The sequence below is a fragment of the Antechinus flavipes genome, chromosome 5 (genome assembly GCF_016432865.1).
Source record: "Antechinus flavipes isolate AdamAnt ecotype Samford, QLD, Australia chromosome 5, AdamAnt_v2, whole genome shotgun sequence".
Lineage (NCBI taxonomy): Eukaryota > Metazoa > Chordata > Mammalia > Dasyuromorphia > Dasyuridae > Antechinus > Antechinus flavipes.
Window position 1 is genome coordinate 46,053,284 of NC_067402.1, and position 27,121 is coordinate 46,080,404.

Here is a 27,121-nt window from a genome sequence, read left to right on the forward strand (position 1 = left end):
GATTTTACTATATTATTTTAATGTTTAGTTTTAAAAAATAAAGAAGTTAAGAACAATGTGAATATTTAATACAATTTGGATTTGTAAATGAGTTCTTCTATCTCCTAATTTATTTTTCATCAACATTTTCCAATATGAATATTATAAATAAATATTTTAAATAATTTTAAAGGAAAACTGCCAATTTCCTTTTAAAAAAATCCTTTAGCCTTTAGTCCACAACTATTCCGCAAAATCAAGATTTTACAATCTCTACATATTTTTGACAATTTTAACTCACAAATTACTACTGGTTCTTGTATTTCTAGATTAGGTTTTGTGTACATAAATGAAAAACTATATTCGAGGTGTATCTATGCTAAGAAATGCTAAGAAATTTTCTTCAACTGATAACACCACAAAGCACCACAAAGAGAGAGAAGAGCACTAGCCAGCCCCCATGGAAAATTTTCAAGACTCTCTAGAATAATCTAAGGAGCTGAAAGGCACTCACCATCACAAGGCTTCTCTGGAACTCATTTTCCTCATTCACACCAGGAAAGCATTGGACTAGATACCTCTAAGACTCTTTCTTATGCTACATAAATGTCTGACAGAGCTCAAAGCATCAAAACATAGGCTATATATCTGCAGGAATGATTGGGTGGGTTGGTAAAATGTAAATGAACTATGATTATGAATCTATGACTAAAGGATTCCTAAGCTACTTTTCAGGGACAAGACTATGATTTTAAGCTGCCTTCCAAACATTACTCTTTTAAAAGGCTTTGGGTGGTATGCAATGTGCAGCATAAAGCTGTGTTTTAACTATTCAAATAATAAGTATATATACTTGAGATATTCCCATAGACTAAAGTGTATTTGTCTTCACTGTAATGCAAAAAACTGGGATGGCAAAAAAACAACATAGGATTTTCAAAGGTTTTGTCCACAGAGAAAAATCTTTAGTTGGTTTTACAAGACAGTAAGCACATGTGGGAATATCACCTGCAGAATGGGCTAGTTAAGTATAGAGAGGTTATGTGGAGAAGGCTGGCTATGTAGTAATGAATTTTTAAACTGAAGGATTAAAAGAAGTATTCTTGAAGGGCATATATACCCCGATGAAATTACGAATCTTTCAAAATACCAAAGTAAAAGTATAACTGAAATATCAAACACAAAGCACTCTGTAAAATCAAAATGTATCAATGTTGTTCATAAGCTACTCCCCAACTTCAAAAAACAGGAAAATTTATTTTTCCCACAGAACACACAGTTGTACAATTTACTACATACTGCTACTGCATTTACTATTAACCTAATACTTAAAATTCAAAGAAAAGGCAGTCATTATCAGGAGGATAATCTGGGAAATTGTGGCCTGGAAATGAGGATATTGTAACAAAGATAAAGTCTTAAATGTTTATTTTAGGAAGAATGAGTTACACTTAATTAGGGGGGAAATATTAACTCCTTTTACATTGAACATTCCAGAAGGAGTCAGTGTTAGCATTCCATTTCATTTGCAAAAAGCTAACTGACTAGATCACTGTTTCTCAAATTCTGCTGACACAATAGCAACAGTGATATTTTAAAATTTTGAGGGAAACATGGAGACAAACACCACAAGAAATGAGGGTGGTGGTATTAAATCTAATTTTCAATGTTTGGGTAATGGGGATCAACAGACATAAACTTTCCACTTTTAAGTAATTATGGTAGTTTAAGTATAAAACAAAAATACTTAAAAAAAATTTATATGTATTATTTTTTTCACATAGCTACTAACTTGTTTGGAACTAATTATTTAATATACAGAAGTGCTGGGTATTTCTTTTGACCTAGAGAACATTGTGAAAAAAAAATCACTAAACACAATACAAAATTTGAGAGTGTTTGTACTAGCCATTGAAAAGTGAAATAAGGAAAATTCTTCTTACATGAAAGTTTTTGTAGCTATACCTACAAACACATCCAATGAATGACAATGGGTGAAAGGAAATATGTTATTTCAGTTAACAAAAATGGTAAACATGAATAATTAATTAGCTATTAAACTCTGCCTTTTCCAAAAACTTATCTTAATTGGCTGTTTAACAATCCAAATTATAACAAAATTAGTTCAAGTACTATTTAAATATAAAAAGATATATTATAATTTTTATCAAGTTAATGAAATGCCAACTTAAGAAATTTAATTTCCACAATAGAGATAAATGACTTATAAATTTATAGCTCTCAGAACTAATTTGAAAAAGAGGCTGAGATAATTGTGGCAGGTACATGACCTTAAGAACAAGCCTCATGCTACAATCAGAAGAAAAAAATAGGAAAATAGGGTGCCAATTCTGTATAAAACTACCCACGTGTCTCCTTTCCATTCTTACTGATCCCTAACCTATACCATCTTTGAATAAACAGATAAAAAGGAAACCAGTTGGAATTGTGCCATTTTATAAGTGTTTCAATGACGACCAGACACTTCTCAAAAACAGTTAAATGAAAAGTACATTAACACAGGAAAAAACAAAAAACAACAACAAAAAAACCCAAAAAGCTAAGTGTCACAGAGTGATTCTGTGAATTCAAGTGATTCTTGAATCAAAAAATCAAGGAATTTAGAGGTGAAAATGACTCAGAGATGACCAAGTCTAACCTCTTAATTTTAAAAATAAGAAAATGGAAGTTCAGACAGCTTAGGTGACATGGCCAAGCCCTTCCAGCTAGAATTTGAACCTAAGCTCTTTGAATCTTCTTCTGTCCCTCAAAAACACTTCTCCCCAGGTATTATCTTATAAAATCACATTTCCTTTTAATAAAGCAAAAGAGGCACCATAATTCCTTTTTTAAAAAAAATATATATATATGTATGGCTCATTATATGGAAATAATTATTTCTGACCCCATATGCCATTGTAAAATACCAAAAAATGTGCAAGTAACTGTACTGATGCAAACAACTTTCTATTCTATTTATGATCCTGAACTGCTTTTAAAACAAACTTTGTTTTCTGCCATGATTTGTGTTGCAATTATTTTCAATAAACTAATGGAATCTAAATACACAAATATTCTTTTGTTGCAATTATTTTCAACAAAAGAATATTTGTGTATCTAGATTCCATTAGTTTATTTGAAAAACGAATGTTACATAAAAACAAAAAACATCAATAAAAATTGAAAAGAAAAAAAATTCAATGTGTGTCCGTATTTTACAAAAAGGGACACTCATAAGTATGACTACTTAGTTATGAAACTAAAAAAAATAAAGATGACATTAAATGGTATAAAATAAAATAAGGGATGTTAATGTTATTGTAATTACAAAGGTTTCAGAAATCTTTTTCAGTCTGGATACTTACTTCAATGGTGTAGGACTGGTCATGTTTGATTATTTCTCCAGTATGTAAAGTTCTCATTATACTGAATTCAGGAGCCACTGCCGCTCCTTTTTGAGAGTTAGTCATGTATAACTCACCACCCTGTGAATGATCAATATTGGAAGTATATGAAGAATCTTCACATTTTCTGGTTGATGATTTTTTCTTCCTTTTCTGCTTCTTGGAAGGATTCTGTCCATCAGACTGAGCTTTCTTTTGCCGAAACTGGGCAAACTACATTTAAAAAAACAAAAACAAAACCAACAATTTGAAAAGTTTCCTATTTTACTACCAGTAACTTTTATAATATAAAAGCCTTGAGTTCCCTCCTTAAAAGATCAAAATAATGTCTAGATACAAAAATACTATAAAATTAAAACTATATATTCCAAATGAATTTCAACATGAGCTTAAACAGTAAATCACAGATAAAGTAAAATAATGAATAATAAATTTATGATATGCCATTCAAAGAATTTACATTAATTCCAACAACCAGCACAGTGATATGCTTAAAAAAAAAACACTTGCTATAATGTGATGCTGTAATTTAATGTAGGACCATTAAAGGATAAAATTTTTGAAAGTATTTTTTAGAAATCTATTAAACCAAAGTAAAAAATCAACACTACATTTTAAAATAATTCAATATACAATTTGGCTCTACCAGAATTTAAGTATCTACTATGTAGAAGGCAAACAGTGAGAAAATGGGAATGGCAAATACAAAGGAAAATAATGAAAAATATTCCTTGTCCTTAAAAAGTTTACATTTTATTTGAGGGAGGTGATAAAATATTTATCCAAATTAATTTGAGAAAGGAGAATATATTAGAATCTGAGGAATCAAAAGTCTTCCTTTTTGTATGAGGTGGCACTTAAGCTATCCTTGGGGAAGTGAAGGATTCTTAGAGCCAGAGATGAGTAGGGTGTACGAGCTATGTATGCATGTATATGACTAAGCTAGTGCAGAGGAAAGTGGTGGAGGTTTAGTTATAGATTAAATACAGCAGTTGGGCAAGAACAAGAAAATGCAAAAGACACCCGAAGCTACACCAAGAGGCAGAGGCCAATGAATCAATGCACAAAACGTGGCCTTGGGGTATACCCAGTCTTGGGTAATAGAAGACAGAATATAATGGGGGGGGGGAGGGAGAGAAAGAACAGTCAGGTAGAGGGAAGCCTAGAGAAGGCAGAGTTAACTGATAAATATCAAGGCACCAATTGTAGCACCTTAATCCCTGTGAGGAGCTCTCTAAAGATTCTGTCAAAGTGAAGTATTAAAATAAAACTGAACTCAAGGTTTCAAGAGGAGGTGCTGGTTGTGACAATAAGTACCTAGACAGTGTTAAATATAACTCACGCTCCAGGCACACTTTAGGAAAATCAAATGTATGGAAGAGATAACTAGGAAACAAGTCTTTTCATAAAGAGATTTAGCTGCAAGGTTCCTTTCATACTTTCCAAACACATACAACTATGGATATTAATTACTATAAATGGGCACAAAAGACTTGAAGAGAAAATGTTAGGAGTCATTACCAATGAAAACGTCACCTGAAATAAAGCTAACACAACTGAATGTGTAATTTAACTGCAGAAATGGCCTTTACAAAAATATATTTGGCAGGTTTTTTTCTCCCAAGAAGTATAGCTATAGCATCTACAGGTGTAACTTACTTTACATAAGAACGGTAAGTGAAAACGTTTAAATCAAAGATTTTAAAATTTTACACTGAAACATCTTCAAGGCAAAGGACTCATTAAGAGGCTACTTTAATGAAAAGAAATGCTGAGCTCTGCCAAAGTACTGTGGAGCTGCCTCTTCATGACACAGGAGTGACCAGGATTGGAGAGGTTTAGGGGAGGATGCCATAGTAGTTTGGCAAATTTCAAGCTCTCCAGATTTCCCACAAATAGGTTACCTCAGGGCGAATATAGACTGGTGTAAAATCAAGAAGACTTGTGGCAGAACAGGGTCCAGCGGATACAATTTGAAAAAAGACCCAGGATTAACCCAGGTGAGGGCAAACAGCTCCGGGCTAGCTTTGCAGAAACACCAAGGGAGAGCCTGGGCTTCCTGGCCGTGGTGGAGTCTCAGGAGAACTCCCCAAGCTCTCAGCGTGTGGAATCCAGAGGCCTGAGGCCTGGGAGAGGGGCGAACCTCTGCTGATTGGGACCCAGCTGCACAGGCCAGCCACGGCCCTAGGCAGAAGGAAGCAGCACCCAGTGAGTGCAAAGGGAGGGGGCAGGGACACAGCTGGCTGTAGGCACATGCTTAAGGGGGAGATCTTGGTTTGGGGGTCCAGGTCAGAGGGGAGAGCTGAGATGAAGTCAGAAGCACCATCCCCCATCCCAGGATTAGAGGTGCTTACACTAATAGGTCTTATTATTATTTTTTTTTTAAATGAACTGGCTTGGGGCAGCTAGATGACGCAGTGGATGAAGCACCAGCCCTGAAGTTAGGAGCTGAGTTCAAATTTGACCTTAGATACTTAATACTTCCTGGCTGTGTGACCCTGGGCAAGTCACTTAACCCCAATTGCCTCAGTTAAAAAAAAAATTTAACTGGCAAAGAAGAAAAAACCTCAACATAGAAACATACTATGGGAACAGGGAGGATAGAGGTTCAGCTTCAGAGAAGGACATTTAAGTCAAAAAAGTTTCTACCCCAAAGAGTAATATTAAATGACTCCCTGCCCAGAGAGAATATATAGAACTCAAAAAAAAAAAAATTCAAAAATCAAATGAGAGACATTGAAGGAAAAAAAATCCAAGAACAAGATGAAGATTATGAAAAAAGTCAACCAACTAGAAAAGGTAATATAGAGTATCAAAGATGAAAATACTGCTTTGAAAATTAGAATCCGGCAAGGGGAAGCCAGTGAAGTTATGAGAGACCAAGAAATAACAAAACAGATTATAAGGAATGAGAAAGAAAGGACATTCAATGAACTTGCAGATTTTCAGGACTTTTTATCAATCAAACCTGAATTTAAGAGAAAATTTAACATATAAGAGTCAATATCAAAGAGCAGTTTCAAGGAACTCAACATGGATAAATTGTTTTATGTTTTTTTCCCTACATGGGAAATAGATAGCATATGTTTAAGATTGATATCAACTGTAGGGCAGCTCAGAAGAAAGACTGTGGCAAAGTTAAAGTAAAAATAGTAATTATGTCAATCAAATGAGGTACAGAAAAAGAATAGACTCGGAACAATTAGAAGGGGGAGGAGGGCTCGTAGTTGTGAAAACCTAGTCACAATAGGAATGGGTTAAAATAGGTAACACTACAAATATTCTGTGAAGGTTATAGAACCCTCCAAAGTCTATAAAGAATAAGAAAGAAGGGATAGGTGGACTTAGAAGTAAGGGGTATGGGAAGAAGATAAGGGAGGGAGCCATGGGTGGGGAGAGGTAACAGCAAGGCAAATTATGGAGCAGAATTAAAGCAAAGCATCAGCAGGGATAGGAAAGAGGGGGTGTGTGGGGGGTGGGAGGAGTGAGAGGGTGTGTGAGAGGGTGTGTGTGTGTGTGTCTACATATGTAAACACAAATATATCCTTTCCTAACTAGTCTGTTTCTCAGTGGGAGTGGGGATGAAAAGGGGAAAAAAAGAATAAAGTAAAAAAGATATGCAGCAGAGAACCAAAGAACAATTTACAAGGAAGTAATGAAAAGATGGATATTCGTGAATATCATTTCTTCTATTAATATATATCTGCTTTCTTGAACTGATAATTTGTTATATATTTTGAGTTCTTCCTGATGTTTGCTGGGCACATGACAATGTTCTCTTTCATTTTATTTTGTATTATTTTCGTTTTTCTGTTTTCTTATTTTGTTTCTTTAAATAAATTAAATTTAAATGAATTTTTATAAAAAAAGAAGTGACTAGGATTTTTGAAGACTTAAGAATTCCTCAGCAACCTGCAAATGCTTTAAGAATGACTATGTAAGCCTAAATTTGGACAGGTTCATCACAAAGTTACCAGTGGGATGAAGAAGTTTTTTGCCCCAACAGTTTCTCCTAAGGCATGAAGGGAGGAATAGGAACTGGCAGTTTGATGTGTGCCCATGAAAGAGTACTCTCACCAACAAAATGACAGATCCCTAAAGTAATGAAATTGGATTTTTAGGACATGCCCTTGATAAATGAGTTGAGATAATCATGAACTTCCCTAATATGGCCTATGATGCCTTTGTTAGAAGCAAAATACTGGGATATTTGGAACACAAATCTGATTCAATATGCAACAGTTGCATACTTCTCCTAAGAACCCTATCATCATTTTAAAAGAAATGAAATACCTAAAACAGAATTATTCACCTTACAGGGCCAGATGGAAGCACAGATTTGGCTTCAGCTTGCCTTATGGACAATTTCTTTTTCTAAAAGAGTTTCCTTTTAGAGCTCAGGCACAATAATAATGAGGTGGTACAAATCCCAGTATGGAAGGCCTTTTTGCTTGAAAATAATTTCTTACAAATTTGTTTTCTTTCTCTGACTAGCTTTGGGCAAAACTTTTCTGGCACTCATAGCAAGAAAACTTATACTTTTGAGATATCAATTCTGGATATATTAGAGGGAAGGGAGATATTTCTGTCTATCGAGAATGATCTCATGAGGTGAGATCTTGGATGTCTCTTATGCTTTCTTGTAGAGAAGATGGAAATGAGCTAAATAATAGTACATTTACATCAGGAGTTCTTAATGTGGAGTCGAAAAACTTGTTTTTAAAAATATTTTGATAGGTGTATTTCAATGTGGTCAATTTTCTTGTAATCCTTTGTATTTCATTTTATACATTTAAAAACATTATTTTCAAATGGTTCTGAGTTTTCACCAGAGGACTCATAATACAAAAAATAATATATAAGAACCCCTGAGAGATATCAGAACCAGCTGAATGGCTGAAACAAAAAAGAAGTTCATAGTATAATATCCAGAGATCTTTAATTATTAGTTCTGTGCTATAATATATATATACACATACATATATATATATATATTTTTTTTTTTGCAAATATCTGGGATAAAAGCATAGATGGAACACATATCAGATCTATGTGTGAAGAAATCACAGGAAGATGGAATAGAGGTTTTCTAGGGATCACCATCCTGGTACCATCACCCTGTCCACAATCCTAGTGGATATGTATATTAGGCACCCAGATCCTGAAGTTAAACCCAAGGCTGTGGCCTAAGACTTGTAAATAAGGACAACTTCAAAGTCCAAGAAGAAAAGGGAGTAACAGAGGAGAAATGTAAACCTGGTTGGGGGGCAGAGAATGAAGATAAGCAGGAAGAAAGGCATGAGCAATAGTGTTTTTGGGAAGTATGGGTAGGAGGTGCCAAACAAGAGGAGAAGGTATCAAAATTTGGTCAGGAGACCATGGTGCCAAAGTGGGGATAGAAACAGCCTTGTCCTGAAACAGATCATTGCTTGCCACAGAAGGTAAGGAGCACTGGCAAAGGCCATAGAGTCTGTCAGAGGAAGCTGAGAAAAAGCAGAAAATACAAAGTTCCAGATAAGAGTGGAAAGAAACAGAGAAGAGGCAGATGTGGAGCCTAGATAAAGAAGATCATTTCTAAGAATTCTTTGGGCTCTGGGGATGTGGAGACTAAAGGGAGAAAGGGAAGGATTTAGGGTGGTATTGGCCAGGACACAAGCAGTACACTGGTGAGAGGGATAAATTCTGAGCTGCTTAAGGGCCAAAGAAAAGCCTTTGTTTAAGACCACATTCCCATTTAGCATACTAAGAACTAGTAAAGCAGATTCTATAAATTTATTTTGTCCAGCTCTGGCCAGCCCATTCTACGGCAATAGAACTAGAAAAGAATCAATGAGAAAGCTCAACTCAAAAAAGAATTTTAAAGCAAAAGGGACTTTAGGAGATTAAGTCTATGTTCTGGAAGAATGCTATAAAATATAAATTCTAATCTTTTTCTACCTATGAGTGTGGAATAGTGAAAGAAGATTAGAAAGATTGTAGCTCTGATATACTCTTACTGTGGAAAAGTAGGGTAAAGTGATGCACACCTCTATTTTTCTCCCTGTAGAAGATTTAGGGATTTGAGGACCCCAGTTAGTAAGGAAAAAGATAGTAGCTCGAAAATCTGAAAGGTACTAATGAGCTTTGGTGTGGAAAAAAGTTATAGGATAAGAGATGATCCACTGAACCCCCATGGCACTAATTTAAATATGATGATTCCCAAATGTCTAGTAGCTTACAGCTTATAAAAACTATCCTATGATCCAGACCACCTTTTTTTCCTCAGGACAATGCAATAATACATCTGAATTTAAATCAGAATACAAATTTTAAAGTAATTATATGTTTCAGGCTCACTCTGAGTTATGAGTTGCTGGCAGTTACAGGAAAGATCTGTCTCCTTGGGCAGAAGGAACAGTTGAGACCCCTGATTAAAGTGCATAATCCTGCCTAGTCACCTCAGATAAATGAGAAGAGGGCAGAAGTGCCTCTTTGAATCCTAGAAGTCTTAAAGACAGGTGCTAAATTCAGGTGTTAGAGAAAGGTGGAACCAAATAGCTACAAATTCCTCTAGAAAATACACGGAGTGGAAAAGAGGCCCGTTCAAACGGATCAAGGAAAAGTTGTCTCCTTAGTCAACTGAAATGACCTTTTCATGAAAGATGGGCCAGTCAGGTAGGAATTTTTTTTTTTTGAGGTTAAAAATTGGCTGAAAGCTATTAAAACTGTAAGTTAAGGTGCAGGCTACCCTACAGCAGTTCCCTGGGAGGAGATAACTTGCACTAGAGACCTGCCAAAGGACAGGGGAACAGCAGAGAACATCCAAGCAAAAACCTGTCAAGAAAGGGAAGTCAGAGACAGCCAAACAGTTGAGGTCTTGGATGAGAGGGGGTGTTGGGAAGCAGCCAGAAGAAAGGTGTGGGTGAAAGAGTAATGCAGCACAGAGGAGTAAACATTTGTTTAGCTGGAATTCTAGCTAAGGCAATATTTTAAGTCACAAAGGCTAGGCAGATAGGTCTTGTAGGAGTAGACTAATGGACAAAAATGGGATTTCTCTAACTTTGATTATAAAAATAAAATTGTTTTATATTTTGAAGTCTCATGAAGACCTTATCAATTATTTCATTGACTGGGTCCCTTTGTTCACATATTGGAAATGTGATTAGGAATCCTGAAAGAGGAGCAGTAAGCAGTCCCAATTATGGAAATGAAAGCATCTATATTGTCAGTCCCAAATTGACATACTGGGATAATATTAGGCAGTATAATCTGCTTTACCCTGCTTAGTTTCTGAGCTCAGAGCCAAAGGAGGTGAGGTGGGGCTGGTTCCTAATGAAGAAGACACCAATAAAATCATAAGAGCAGGGGATACCAGTCCCCACCCCAGAGTACCACTCAGAGTGAAGTAGTCAAAGCAAATACATTAGTGAAAAAGCTAACTGGATTGCAAGTCAAGAAGAGACAGAAAGATTAAGATAAGTTGGATGACTCCTTCAGCTTAGTTGACACAGCTATTTTTAAACAAGGAGTTTAACTGCTTACTTCCTAGACTACTTAAAGGGCTATATAGCTAGCTGGGTTCTAGATCTGCTTTAATACCTTCTAAATAAAAATGTTTATGTTCTTATTTGACCTACTGATTCAAAATCCTGTCTGAACTCATCAGGTGTCAGTCACAATTAGGTCATCCTATTACAAAGTCCCTGATAGATCAATTTAGATATGGATAGGATTCCACCCTTTTAAGGAGAATTCTTCATACTAGTTTAAAAAAGTCATGAAAGACCTCCAATATTCACTTAGGCACCTGAGACTTTTTAACAGATATAAACAGTCTCCCCTGATCCCACAAACATTTGGAGTGTAATATTTTTTTCAGCTTAAAATACCTTGTAAGGATTTCAGGAAAGATCTGTCTCTTTGGGCAGAAGGAACACAGGGAGGCCTAGTGAGGGGGATGTCTGACACAGGTAATTGAGTGGGAAACTCTTAGACAAAATACATCAGTGTTGGCTACTCTGTCATTATTTAGAAGGCCAGTTGATCAGCAGACTAGCTGTGAGACCTCCAATGAAACTACAAAAAGCAAACTGTGAGCCTCCAAATCCCAGCATAACAAGTGAGACTTGGCTAGACCCACACAGTACTGTGGTAAAACCTGCAGTACCACCAGCCCCAGCCCAGCATGGGCAGTGAAAGGCCCCTGTACTCTTTCAAAAGAGCTTGGGACAATTTACTCTCTGCCCAAGGAATAGAGCTCAACTTTTAAAAAAATTAACAAAAAGTAAAAAGAGCCCTGACCTTAGATAGCTACTGTGGAGAGAGAGAACACCAGGACACAAACCCAGAAGACAGCAAAGGCAAATTGCCCTCAGTGAAACGTCAAAGGGAGATATGAACTGGTGTCCAGATCAAAAGGCTCTCTGTTAGTAATTTTAACTATGATTGTGAATGGAATTTCCATAAATTGGAAGTAGATAGTAGAGTGGATTAAAAGCCAGAATCCTACAATATGCTGTTTGTAAGAAACACATCTGAAACAGAGAGATAACATACAGTGTGAAGATAAAAGGCTGGAACCAAATCTATTATGCTTCAGTTGGAGTAAAAAACAGAGGTAGTAATCCTGATCTCAGATGAAGCAAAATCAAAAATAGATCAAATTAAAAGAGAAAAGGAAGGAAATGACATCCTGGTAAAGGATACCATAGATAATAAATCTAAATAATAAATAAATACTGTCAATACTAAACCTATATGCATCAAGAAGAAAAAACAAAACTATATTGATGGAGAATTTCAATCTCCCTCTATCAAAACAACTAGCTAAATCTAACCACAAAATAAATTAAGAAAAAAGTTGAGGTGAATTTTAGAAATTTTGGAATTTTAGAAAAATTTGTTATAATAGACCTTTGGAGAAAACTGAATGGGGACAGAAAAGAATATACTTTTTTCTCAGTGGTTCATGACACTTACACAAAAATTGACTATGTAGTAGGGCATAAAAACCTTACATTCAAATGCAGACAGAAATAGTAAATGCATTCTTTTCAGATCATGATGCAGTAAAAATTACATTCAATAAAGGGCCAGGGAAAGATAGACAAAAATCCCATTGGAAATGAAATAATCTAATCATAAAGAATGAGTGGCTGAAATAATAAATCATAGAAATAATCAATAATTTCATCCAAGAATGATAATAATGAGACAACATACCAAAACTTATGAGATGCAGCCAAAGCAGTTCTTAGGGGATATTTTATATATCTCTAAATATTTACCATGAATAAAATAGAGAATTGGGAATGCAAATAAAAAAGATACAAAAAGAACAAATTAAATACCAAATTAGAAATCCTGAAAATCAAAAGAGAAATTAATAAAATTGAAAGTAAGAAAACTAATTAGCAAACAAAATTAAGAGTTTTGTGGAGAAAAAAACCAAAATAAATAAACCTTTGGTTAATTTGATTAGAAAAAGGAAAGAAAAAACCAAATGACCATTATCAAAAATGAAAAGGATAAACGTACCACCAATGAAGAAGGAATTAAAGCAATAATTAGAAGCTATTTTGCCTAACTGTATGCTAATAAGTCTGATAATCTAAGTGAAATGGATGAATACTTACAAAAATATAGACTGCACAGATAAACAGATTAGGAAGGAAATTAATTAACTAGTCTTATTTTAGAAAAAAAGAACAAGTCATTAATAAACTTCCTAAGAAAAAATCTCTAGGGCCAGATGGATTTACAAGTTAACTCTACCAAACATTTAAAGAACAATTAATTCCAATACTATATAAACTACATGGAAAAATAGGGGAAGAAGGAGTGCTACCTAATTCCTTTTATGATACAAATATGGGGCTGATATCTAAACCAGGAAGGGTATAATCAGACAAAGAAAATTACAAACCAATTTCCTTAATGAATATTGATACAAAATTCTTAAATAAAATATTGCAAAGAGGTTACAGCAATTTATCACTGGGATAAAACATTATGATCAAATGGGATTTATACCAGGAATGTAGGACTGATTCAACATCAGGAAAACTATCAGCATACTTGATTGTTATGTGCCAGAACTTGAAACAAGATACTTAGTGGAATTGAGGAGACAATGGTTAAATCTAGTTTAGCATTGATTTAATCCTACCACAAATAATGGTTTTCTAGTGATATAATGATTGGTTTATACTCAGTGTAGAGCATATAAGCTAGAAGCCTTAGCCAGTGTTAATTGGGGGAGATTCAGATGCCAGAGAAGGCAGGTGGGAGCTCAAGCTCTCGGAACTTAGTAGAGAGATAGACCTCTAAGACCTAAACCTGGCCCCAGGAAAGGAGATAAGACTTTGAAGGAGACAACAAAGGATTTGGACTTTAACATCTGGCTGCACTTGTGGTGATTACTCTAAACTGAAACCAAGGCTGCCTCCAGAGCCCCCAAGAAAACCTTAACAGAGAACATTACATTTTAGAGAGAACACTACACTTGATCATGTCAATAACTAAATTAATGGCAATCATGTGATTAGCTCAACAGATGCAGAAAAAGCATTTTACAAAATACAATACCCATTCTTATTAAAAACACTAGAAAGTACAGGAATAAATGGAATTTTCCTTAAAATGATAAACAGCATCTATTTAAAGCCATCAGCAAGCATCATGTGTAATGGGGATAAACTAGAAATATTCCCAATAAAATCAGGGGTGAAACAAGATTGCCCATTATCACCACTACTATTTAATATCATACTAGAAATGTTAGCGTTAGCAATAAGAGGAAAAAAAAGAAATTGAAGAAATTAGAGTAGGTAATGAGGAAACAAAATTATCATTCTTTGCAGATGACATGATGGTAAACTTAGAGAATCCTAGAAATTCAATTAAAAAACTACTAAAAACAATTAACAACTTTAGCAAAGTTACAGGATATAAAATAAACCCACATAAACCATCAGCATTTATATGTTATCAACAAAGTCCAGCAGCAAGAAATAGAAAGAGAAATCCCATTTAAAATAACTGTAAATAATATTTGGGAATCTACCTGCCAAGACAAGGCCAGGAACTATATGGACACAATTACAAACACTTTTCACACAAATAAAGTTAGATCTCATCAACTGAAAGAATATCAAGTGCTTATGCTTAGGCCAAGCTAATATAATAAAAATGACAATTCTATCTAAATTAACCCACTTACTCAGTATTATACCAATCAAACTGCCAAGAAATTACTTAATAGAGATAGAAAAAGTTATCGAAAAAGTAATAACAAAATTCATCTGGAAGAATAAAAGGCCAAGAATTTCAAGGGAATTAAAGGAAAAAAATGCAAACAAAAGTAGCCTAAATGTACTTAAAATAATATTATAAAGCTGTGGTCATCAAAACCCTTTGGTACTGGCTAAGAAATAAGAGTAGAGGATTGGTGAAATAGGTTAGGCTCACAAGACACAATAGTCAATGACTAAGATTATCCAAGAACTTGAAAACTGGAAAATAGCACAGTAGAAGCTAAACACTGACCAATATCTAACACCCTATACCAAGATAAGGTTGGTTCATGATTTAGACATAAAGAGTGATAAGCAAATCAAGATTAGAAGGGAGGCAGAAAACTAAAAAACAAAACAAAAAAAAATTACATCCAGTGTTTCTGATACAGGCCTCATTTCTAAAAAACATAGAGAATCGACTCAAATTATAAGAACAGAAGGTATTCTCCAACTGATAGTCAAAGGATATGAATGATTTTCAGGCAAAGAAATTAAAGCCATTTCTAGTCATATCAAAAAATGCTCTAAATCACTATTGTTTAGAGAAATGCAAATTGAGACAACCTGAAGTACCTCTGATACCTCTAGATTGGCCAAAATGACAGGAAAAAATGATGATAAATGCTGGAGGGGTTGTGGGAAAACTGGGACACTAAGTGGAGTTGTGAACTGATCAAAACATTCCTACAGAACAATTTGTAACAACTATGCCTAATGAGCATATCAAACTGTGCATAAATGACTCTACTAGGCTTGTATCCCAAAGAGATCATAAAAAAGGGAAAAGTACCCACATATACAAAAATGTTTGTAGCAGCCCTTTTTGTAGTGGCAAGGAACTGGAAACTGAGTGGATGCCCATCAATTGACGAATGGCTGAATAAGTTATGGTATATGAACTTAATGGAATATTATTGTTCTATAAGAAATGGTAAGCAGGATGATTTCAGAAAGGCCTAGAAAGAACTTGGATGGATTTGGAAAAAAAAAAAAAAAACGCTATTGTAAAAAAAAAAAAAAAAAAAAAAAAGAAATGAAATGAGTTTAAATAAACTGAATTATTCATTGTATAAATGTACTAAAGTCAGTGGTTTTGCTAGAAACAGGGTCTATTTAGATTAGATATTTTAATCAATATTTTACAAATTCCACTGTAATTATATTTTCTTTAATGTCTTTCTCATAAATTGAATGTTTAAATTATTTTCTCTATTTTTACACAGGACAAGTACATGACATTCTTGACATATTTCACTGAAAAAAAAATGAAGTCATTTGCTTATAGTTCCATTTTCTACCCTCTTCATCTCCTATCACTTGGATGCCTTCCCCTCATTATTTTCTTCTCTACCCTTGTCTCAAATGAACACATACAAAAGATCCTGTTCCATCCCATCTTCTCCAGTAGATTGCCCCCATTAGCATTTCCACATTTTAAATTATCTTCAATTCCTTCAAGTTTATTGACTACTTCCCTGAAGCCCATAAATATGTCCATATCTTAACTTCTCTCGAGATATTTTTTCCAATGTTTCCAATCATCTCTTAAAAGGCCACATCTCCTGGCCTTTTCTCAGTTTCTACAGTATTCGCCAGGGTTGTTCACTCTTTTCTCCTGGAGATTCTCCAATTGGGCTGAGCCTTCTTTCCCAGGATGGATCTGCATTCAGATCAAACCTCTAACCATGGGTGTCCATACACCGGAGATTCTGTATTCATCTTCTTCTCTTTTCCCTCCACACTATTTCTTTTCATGATGTCATCAGCTCCCATGAATTTGATTATAATCTTTTATGTGGCTGATTCTCAGATCAATTTATCTAGTCCTAACCTTCTTTTGACCTAGAATTTTTAAATGCCTGCTGAATATCTTGAACTGGATACCTTGACATATTAAATGCAGCATGTTCAAAATGGAACTATTTTCTACCACCAACCCCCCCTTTTTTCTTTCGGGTTTTTTTAAAATAGCTTTTTATTTACAAGATATATGCTTAGGTAATTTTTCAGCATTGACAGTTGCAAATCCTTTTGTTCTAACTTTTTCCCTTCCTTCCCCTAGATGGCAGGTTGACCAAAACATGTTAAAATATGTTAAAGTATAAGTTAAATACAATACATGTCCAAAGAGTTATATTGTTGTACAAAAAGAATCAGACTTTGAAATTTTGTACAATTAGCCTTTAAAGGAAATCAAAAATGCAGGTGGACAAAAATAGAGAGATTGGGAATTTTATGTAGTGGTTCATAGTCATCTCCCAGAGTTCTTTCGCTGGGTGTAGCTGGTTCAGTTCATTATTGCTCTATTGGAACTGATTTGGTTCATCTCATTGTTGAAGAGGGCCAGGTCCATCAGAATTGATCATCATATAGTGTTGTTGTTGAAGTATATAATGATCTCCTGGTCCTGCTCATTTTACTCAGCATTAGTTTGTTTAAGTCTCTCCAGGCCTTTCTGAAATCACCCTGCTGGTCATTCAAACCCCACTTTTTTCAAACTTCCTCTTACAGTTAAGAGTACCACTGTCTTGCCAATAACCCAATAACCTTATGCGCTCTCACTTTCTCAAATCCAAGTTCTCTTGATTCTACATTACAGAGTCTCTCATAAATGCCTCCTTCGCCCCTCTGACACCGACACCACACTTCTGGAAAGCTCTCACCGTCTCGTGCTTGGGCTCTGGTTGGCGTCCTCATCTCAAGTCTCTCACCACTGTGGTCCACCCTCCTTCATCTATCAAAATGATCTTTCTAAAGTACAAGTCTGACCATGTCACTCCCATAGTCAATAAACTACAGTGGCTCTATTACCTTTAGGATTGAATATAAAAGTCTTTGGTGTTTAAAGTCCTTCCTCACCTGGCACCTTCTTACTCTGGCAGAATTTCTGGCTCAGGCTTCTTGACACCACTGTGATAAAAGACTGTGATCAGAAAGAAACTCTGATTTGAACTTCTTGCCACCACTATTCTGAGGAGGTACTACTCTGGTCCCTATTCCTAGAAGATTTTGCCAAATCTAATTTCTAAAGAGGAGTTAGTTTCATTTTCCATTTCATCAAATCTATTTTTAAAGTGCTTTTTTCAGACAATTTCTGTGTTTCCTTTTCCAAAGCTCTCACTTCCTTCCCCCATTTCTCTTTTAACTCTCATTTTGAATTCTCCCGAGAGACTTTTTAGTTGAAGAGCAATTCTTATCATTCTTTGAGGCTTCATCTGGAGACGATTTGTCATTAGTGTCTTCAGGGTTTAAGATCTGTTCTTCCCTGTCTCCATAATAGCTATCTATGGTCAGAGGTCTTTTTACTTCTTTGCTCATTTTGAAAGGTTGAGGTTTGCTCTTAGGGCAAAGAGGAGATTGTCCCAAGCTTCCTCTACAGACAACAGTAGCTTCCCACTGTCCTGGGCCTGTGCTGCATGGCCATGCCCAAGTCCTGCTTGTTATGCTGGGCTTCTGGGGCTCACTATTTGCCTTCTGAAGCTGAGGTGGAAATCTGACAACTAGTCTGCTGACCCACTGCCTTCTGAGGCAGGACAGAGCGAGGCTGCTATTTTGGCCGCGAACCTCCCACTAGATTCCTCTTCCCCTCTCTCCCCCAATGCAGAGGCCTCTCCACCTTGGGTCTCTCTGTGCTCTGCCTATGTGGGGCCAGATCATTTTCGTCCTTCTCCCCCCCACCCCTTACTACCCAATTGAGACAGACCTTTCCTGAATTTTTTCCAAAAGATCTTCTGCTGGAAATTTGTTTTACTCTAAATATTTGTGGGTTCTCTCCCTCCAAGACCCATTCACAGGCTTGTTCTGTGTTGATTCTGAGGGAAGCCAGGATGAGCTCAGACAAAGATCCAACCATTCTCCCCCATCCTGGCTCTGCCCTACCAAGCTTGAAGCTTCTACATTTGTAGAATCAGAGTAGGAAAGAAGCCACAGCTCCTGTTTTTGCCACCTGGCAGGTGTTCCTATTTCCCCTCCTATTTCCAGGCATAAATATTCCTATCTTCCTTCCTATTTTCTATGAAATTCCATTTTTCTATTCTGCTCATATATTCACATTCCATGTAGGGCTGCTGAAATAGATGCTCCAGGTGTTCTGATTTACTTTATACAGAGGAACCTGCACTCTGGGTGTAATAAAGCTCTGAGGGAAACTATCTCTGCATTGTTTACTTGGTGATTGACTGTACTACCTAATGAATGGACCCTTGGATAACTTTTATCTCACTACCCTTCTGATTTTATTATATTTCACTTTCATTCATAAGTCAGTAACACTGACTTCCTTGAAACTTGTTCATATATTTTCCTGGACTATCCATCACCCCTAGAATATTCTTACTCCACAGCTCCAACCCTAGCTTTTTTCAAGTCTCAATTAAAATCCTTTCTATAAGAAAACGTTACATGTCTCTTTCAATGCCAGTGCCTTCCTTCAAAATGATTTCCAATTTGCTTCTATATATCTTGTTTGGACTTACATATTTTTCACTATTGGCATGTGATCTCCTTCAGGTCAGGATCTTCCCCTGTCTCCCTTCTTTGTATTCTCAGTACTTAATATACTGTCTGGAACAAATTATAATAAATACTTAATAAATGTCTACTGATTGAATGTTGACTATGTTACAGATTTGAATATACTGTTCATCCTATGTTACAAAATTATATAAAAATAATGATAAAGTACTTTTTTTAAAAAAAAGGATGTTTTGGGATACTAAGAGTCTTAAAACCTGCCAATATAATTTATTACAAATGAACCAAGTGATGTTAAAAGTATTAAAACTAAAGTAATAGTATCTCCTTACAACATTGCTGGAACACAAAAATAACTCCTATTTTATGTATTGATTATTATTAAAGACTGTTGTATGAAAATTTTACTATATGTAATGACATTTAAAGAATCAAGCCAGAGGGCTGTTAGATGATGCAATGGATAGAACACCAGCCTTGGAGTCAGGAGGACCTGAATTCAAAATAGGTCTCAGACACTTAAAAATTTACAACTAACTGTGTGGGCAAGAAATGGAGGGAAGGGAAGAAGGGAGGAAGGGAAGAGAAAGAGGAAGGAAGGAAAACAAGGAAAGGAGAGAGAAAAGGGACAAAGGGAGGGAGGGAATGAAAGGAAATGGAGGGAGAAAGGAAGGAAGAAAGAGAAAAGCCCTGATCTGTGATTTTGTAAAATTACATGGCTCAATTGAATTACATTAAATTTTTATATCATGTATACATGAAACTATTAAAAGCAAACTTATTAAATTCTAAAACAGAAATTACTATAAAGCTAAAGTATCACAATGTATTTTCAAAAATCAAGCAAGACATACATTATAGCTATAATCTTAAATATGTGAGAGAACAGGTAAGGTACACCTTATCCAGACTTCAATCTGAACAAAAGCATTTCCACATTGGATTTTAAAAGACCATCAGAAAAATTAAACTCAGATTTGATTATGAAGAGTCTGATACTATTGACACATTCAATTTTTGACTACTTTCCAAAGCATTAACTGAAAAAGGCAATAAAAGAAAACTCTTACAGGAATAGCTTGTAAACTATATATCTCAGTAACTAATTTGAATCCTATAAACAGACAGAAAAAGAACACAATGTATGGCAATTTAAGAAACATATGACAGTATGAACTATAAGTCATAAAAAATTTAACAGTTTACAATGTAATAAAATATTTTATGATGTGGACAAGGTAATGGTATTTGAACTCTAATAATATTCAAAATTACATACAGGGAATTGTTGGTGAACATAACTTGTGTTTCATATGGATCTGAAGTAAATAAAAGAAACTTATAATATATATTTACCAAAGGAACTTAATTTTTAAAAAATTAGAAAATTCTATTTTCAATAATTCAATAAAAGACTATTAAACATGTCACTTCTTATCAATCACACTAAATTAAAAAAAAAATAAATCCTAAAAGTCACTCTAAGGAACAGGTGCAAGTCCAGCTGTTTCCCTTGTAGAGTAGTCAAGTAGTTTGGACTATTTGGATCATTTAGCATGCTCAATAGTCAATCTCAAAAAGCAGTCAATTGTAGCATTATTATAAAATATCTATGCATGTTTTTTAAAAAGCCCTTGGAATAATGAAATTTAAGAACCAAATAAGAAAAACTTAGAAAAAGAGCACATTATTAACATTTGCCTGTGTTCACACTCGGAAATGAAATCACTTCTATATTTTCAAGATCAGAAAATGCATTTTGACTCAGGAGTGAGAAACTCAGGTGACTCTCAGTTCTTGAAGGCTATGAAAGCTGAGTCCAGGCCCAAGGCAGGCTCTAGCTATGCATAAAAGGATTGGAGTGGCCCCGCTACAAAATACATCTGTTTTATGAGGCTCAACTACTAAAGTAAAAGAGAAGTTCATCACTAGTAGCTAGCTACTTGGTGATTAATTCTTCAGCCATGACAATTCATAAAACAGAGAAAAACACAAAAATGGTTTCTGTCCCACCTAACCCCACTTCTATTTCTTTAATAATAGAGGATGCTAAGAATCACATTTTTAAAAAATACATACATATACCAATTGTTCATTAAGTAAAAATGTACTTGGGCAGGGGGAAGGCAAAAGAGAATTGAAAAGGGAAGAGGAAAGGTTTAATGCAGGAGATGGTACTTGAGGATAATGTTTAGAGGAAATTAGGATTTGACAAGGCCAAGTGAAGTGGGTCAGCCACTACAAAGGTCCAAACACATAGGAAATGGGATTTCCTAAAGCAAGAAGGCCAATTTGACTGAAACATGGCATGTGTGAAGTGATATAATATAGAATAAGCCTGGAAATGAGAGTTGGAGCCAAGTAATGCAAAACTTTAAATACCTAACAGGAGAATCTGTATCTGAGAAAAGAGGCAATAATGCATTTTTTTGAACAGAGGAACGCATATAATCACATCTCCATTTTAAGAACATCCCTGATGTCTATGCAGATGATGGATTAGGGAGGGGAAAAACTTGGGCAGCAAGACCAATTGGGAAACTACTGGAGTACTCCAGGATAGAAATTATGAGGACCTGAATTTAGGGGGTGGCCAACTACGTAGAAAAGAGACTGATGAGGAAGATTTTGTGGAGAATTAGCAACACTGACCAACAGAGAAGCTTGACTCTCATTCTCTATCTCTATCTCTAAGATGGTGAGATCTTTGTACAATAACCAACAAATGCAACTGAAGGAACATATTATCACTTTTGACATTCCCACTATAAAATTAATCCCGAAGGCAAAAGGGAGGTAACAATACAATGTAAGGATGGCTGACCCATATTCCTTTTAGAAGCATTAAATTAAATTAGGTCTTGGTTTCTAGTCTGGGTGGCATCAGGCCCCTGGCAAGATAGCCAGAAAATTAAGTGAAGCAAGGCTGAAGCCGGCCTTAACAAGAATTTGCAGAACACCTCAGATTTATTATTTAATTTGATAATTTACAACAATTCTCTAAGTGCACTGTCATTATTATACACTGTTTGCAGATAAGAAAACAGACTAAAATGCCAACTAATAAATATCTGAGGCAGGATTCAAATTCAGATCTTGGGCTAAAATGCTTTTGAGAAGCTAGGTACTATGTTAAAATTATTCTAAGCCTCTCTGGGGAAAAAAAAGCTCATATTTTTAACATTAATATTATTCTGGTTATATATTACTTTGATTTATGTAATATAACAGTCTCCAAAAATGTTATGGGGAGCCCTAAAAGCAATAAATAGAATGTTTGGGGCACTGTAACCTATACATTGGAGAAGAATCAAAAAGGATGTCTTCAGTAAAATATGACATAAAGAGATGGGCCAGTCATATAGTAAGACTAAGGGAAAATCAATGAATACACCCATGCCATGTGTTCCTCAGGCATCCATACAATGTCAGGAGAATATGGAATCACATAGGAAGAAGAGGTGTAGATGGACTGCCTTCTGCTTTGTTTTATAAATGTATTCTCATGGTGTCAAGGAAAAATAACCAATATCTATCAAGTCTATTAATATAAAGGAAAACTAAGAAATAATTTTAATACTTGAATGATTAATACTTAAACAAATCTCTAATCTTAACAATGTAGATATTACCATCAATAATGCTGAATGCAACTTATCATGCCTGTCCTCCCTAAACACCACAGTGGGAGTGGACTATCTGATAAGCTGAGGGCCTCAACCAAGTGAGTATGTACAGCCTTTCCATCTGTTCTCTATTATTTTACATGACCAGTCTTTTTTCCTTTCATACCCCTTTCTCAGATAGCAACTTCAGCACTTTTATGTAATTCCTCATTTATATGTTCAAGAAAGCCCATGCATACTTACTTCTCCACTGCCACTTGGTGATCCCAGGCTTCATTCTTAAATGACTGTGGTATTCTACTACCTCAAGTCACTCTTCATCATTGGAAAAATACAATTCAGAGATGGGTCTTTAATTCAGGGAGAAGACTGGGGGGGGAGGGGAGGGAGGGGAAGGTCATTAAATATTGTTCAATTTCCCAAACACCTACTTCATCTACACCTATTTCTTTTGTTCAATTATGGGCTAATTTATTTTCTACTTGCAGTGTCTAAAAGATATGAACTGATGAACAAATTCTACTGGTTGTCAATTAAATTACATGTCAATCTCTGGGCAATAGGTATTCTTCATTCACTTTGCTTTTCCCGTGTACTCTTTTGAGTAATTATGGAACATGTTTAGGAGGCTCCAAAATATACTGCTCTGAGATGACTAATTATTTTTATATTGTTAAATGTTTTAAGTCAATATAAATTTATCTTTCACAGAAAATCAATCAAAAGTGAGCAATAGTTGGGGCAGCTAGGTGGCACAGTGGACAGAGCACCAGCCCTTAAGTCAGGAGGATATGAGTTCAAAAGTGGCCTAACTCAACTAGCTGTGACCATGGGCAAGTCACTTAACCACAATTGCCCAATTACTTCTGAAAAAAACAAAACAAAACAAAAGTTTCTAAAGCCTTCCAAAGGAAAAAAAAAAATCATGGGATTTAATTTTAATGGGAAATTATTTTAGAGGTCATTTAGTCCACCTTTCTGCACTTAGAAAGATTAAGTAATTTGCTTAAGATCATACAGATAATTTTAGGTCCTCTGATTAAAAATCTAGTATTTCTTCCACTAATAGTACAGCCGCCCCTGAAAAGTATCCTAAAAGCAATTATGTTAAATTATATAATGTTGAAAGAGTGGACAATCCTAAGAAATTTGAAAAGCACTGATGAGTGTTAAAAGTAAATTTTGATTAGCCTATTAAATGAGTTAAGCAAAAAGAAGAAGAAGAAGACGACGAAGGAGAAGACGAAGAAGAAGACAAAGACGAAGACGAAGAAGAAGACGAAGAAGAAGACGAAGAAGAAGAAGAAGAAGAAGAATCCTAATAGAAAACCACAAATGATGGCTGGATAAAATAAAAACCAGAATTCCCATAGATTTGAAAAAATGGCAGCAATTTTATTTCATTGATAAGGGCCTATAATGCACAGAACACTATTCTAATAGTGGAGATTCAAAGATTTGATAAAATCTAGGTTCCTTCTTGAAGCTTATAAGGAAAATCTAACACACATGCAAATGATATGAAATTCTGTCATTTGATTCACTTACTGCCTTTTACTTGAAAAATTATAAGCTAGCAGAACTAAATAAAAACAGAAATTAAATTAAATTGGTAAATATTTAATACTGAAACAAGATTCTTGAAATTATTGTGACCATATAAAAACATTTTCCCTTATTCAAAAACATAATAATATTCCAGATTACTGACATCTGTGTTTCTCATGTAGAAGCCAATTATAAAAATACTAACATATGCAATCCCAGAAATAGTTACAAGATTTGCAGTTGGAAGATACTGCATCCATACCCACCTGTCTATCAAAGTTTACTCAGGTTTCTGCTTCTAAGTGGACCAGAAAAATTGAGATAATCTAAATAATGGAAACTTTTAGTAATCTTATCCATTTATTTTGCTCAATTCAAAATTCACATTTATAAAGTAGTCATTTTCTACATCTTTTTAAGTTAAATAATAATCTGAGCTCACATGAACAGAATGTTTTCAAGTTTGGTCAAGTTTTTTTTTCTCCTAACAATCTTGTAAGGTCCCTTCCACAATACTCCTCCTCATACACTCTATGTTCCAGACAAACTAATCATCTTGGAGCTTTTCACTCAAATGACAATGTAACTTCTCTGTGGCTTTGCCTGTGCCTAGAAAACTCTCTTACTCAATTCTCCTTCTTAGGAACTCTAACTCTAGGGAGGCTCAAGTGCCACTGCCTGAAAGAAGCCTTTCCTAATACTCCCAGTTGTTAGTTTTTATCCTTCCTTCCAAAAATTATTTTGGATTTATATTTTATATAGTTTGCATTAATGACTCTGTATACAGTTTTTCCCTCTGGTCAAATATAAGTATATCTTTAATGCATCTTTAAATGCATGGACTGTTTCGTTTCTGTCTTTAGATTATCAGCACCTAGCAGAGTGCCTGGTACACAGTAAGAATTTAATAAATATTCTTTGATTAATTAATAAATGCATGTTGAACCAAGATGAATTAAACTGAATTAAAGCGAGGGAAAGGGTGAGTTTTAGCACAAGACTACAATTAAGTTGTGGAGTCCTTATCCCCTAGTTGTAAAGCCAGAGAATCTCTTAGTCCAATATCCCAATAGTACAAGCCTTCCACCCACAGATGACCACTCATTCATGTATGCCCAGGGCAAAGCATAGAGGAAGCAGCTAATAAGTGTTTGATGACTGCCTACCTTGAACATGCCTCAGGCAGCACCCAATACACTGCGGAGGCTTCCTCAGCTTCCTCTAGCTCTAGGGGTGAGGCGGAGATAACTAACACTGGAGGACACTGGCTGACTTGTCCTTTTCCTAGTCAAATCTCCCTCTGGGAATGCTTGCTCCCTGAGAGCTGAGACGCTTCTTTTAGCTTTAGTTCATTAGAGGATGGCACAGTGCCTGGCACACAGTAGGTGCTTAATAGATGTTTTGTTCACTGCTGAGTGACAGTCTTTTTTTTTTTTTTTTTTTTTTTTTTTTGGCAGCAAGGCAATTAGGATTAAATGACCCGCCCAGGATCACACAGCTAGTGTTAAGTATCTGAGGCTGAATTTGAATTCAGATCCTCCTAATTCCAAGACTGTTGCTCTACAAGTGACATTTTTAATAATGCTTTTCTTGCATAATTACTCATTTGTAATGTGTTGCAGTAGGATCACTGACATGCACTCCTCTATCACTAAGGGGTTACAGAAAATTCTATTCAATTCAATCTTATCCAATTCAACTTATTAAGATCCAAACATTTTCTTTCATCAATTAACTTTCCCTCTTTCAAATAGACTGCCTCTATTTCCTTATGTAAAAAATAAAGAGAATGTGATATCAAGAGTACAAATATGTCACCATCATTGATGAAGAAAAAGATTTTATCAAACTTTTTTACTGATCTTTTCCATTTTATTCTATTGAAGTGTTCTCTTACTAGACTCTTTAAATTTCTGATTTACCTTCTTTAGTTGAATCTCTCACCAGGATTTTTGTAAACATATGTTTCTTCCACTGTTTCTTGATGCCTTATGAGACAATATCCACCATAATCTTTGACCATCATTCTCCATAAGATTTTACAAAAAGCTGTTGAGTTCAAATTCCACCTGTCACATATTAGCTGATGTAACCCTGGACAGTCCCCTTAACCTCTCAGTGTCAACATAGGTGAGACTATTAAGTGATGCCACCAATGAATTCACACTTCCAGTCACTATCTTGAGGTTACCCGAAGTATGTTCAGTAGAAAACTAAGGTATAGTTTGTCCATAAATAGGCCACAGATGAGCTATTGTGCGGGCAAGTTCTTCCGTACTACAATATTCCTCTGAAAGATAACTATCAGTACTCTATGGATATTTCACTTTATTGAATCCTCTTTGACTGATATATCTTGCATACGTGTTTTTGATAAATAAATATTCATGTTATGTAGAAGTCAGGCATCCTCGGGATGAAGAGGACTTGAAGGTAACAGTACAGAAAATAAATGCTACTCTTCTCAAAATGGCTTGTAGTGTCACCAGATAGAGCAGTGAAAGTGACAAAGGGTTTAACAGAGGCTCTGGTGGTGATCCAGCAGATACTAAAGAAGAAACAAAGGAGGCAGAAAAAGTCGCCTCAATTCAGATGGGTGACAGAAGATGTGGCCGCTGAAGAGACAGAAGCAAAGGTGACAGACGGTAAGGGCTGTGGTTGTGGCAGCAGCCGAAGAAACACAGGAGGAGGAAACAGATCAATGCCATATGAGTTGTGGGCTCCTTGAGGCCTGTTAGGATCAGACTCTATCATTGTACCTTCGATATTATATTTGATGCTGGTTAAAAAAATTCTCACAATGAAAAGTAATTGA

At 35.3% G+C, this 27,121-nt stretch overlaps 1 protein-coding gene across 2 annotated transcripts in view; it reads right to left on the bottom strand.

The window, feature by feature from the left end:
* Window positions 1-27,121, bottom strand: part of AKAP9 (A-kinase anchoring protein 9) — a 174,388-nt gene that overhangs the window by 130,570 nt on the left and 16,697 nt on the right. For both annotated transcript variants that reach the window (XM_052001534.1, XM_052001533.1), the window contains exon 2: window positions 3,345-3,596. In XM_052001534.1, coding sequence (XP_051857494.1) covers window positions 3,345-3,596 — 252 coding nt within the window. The remainder of the gene's footprint in view (window positions 1-3,344; window positions 3,597-27,121) is intronic.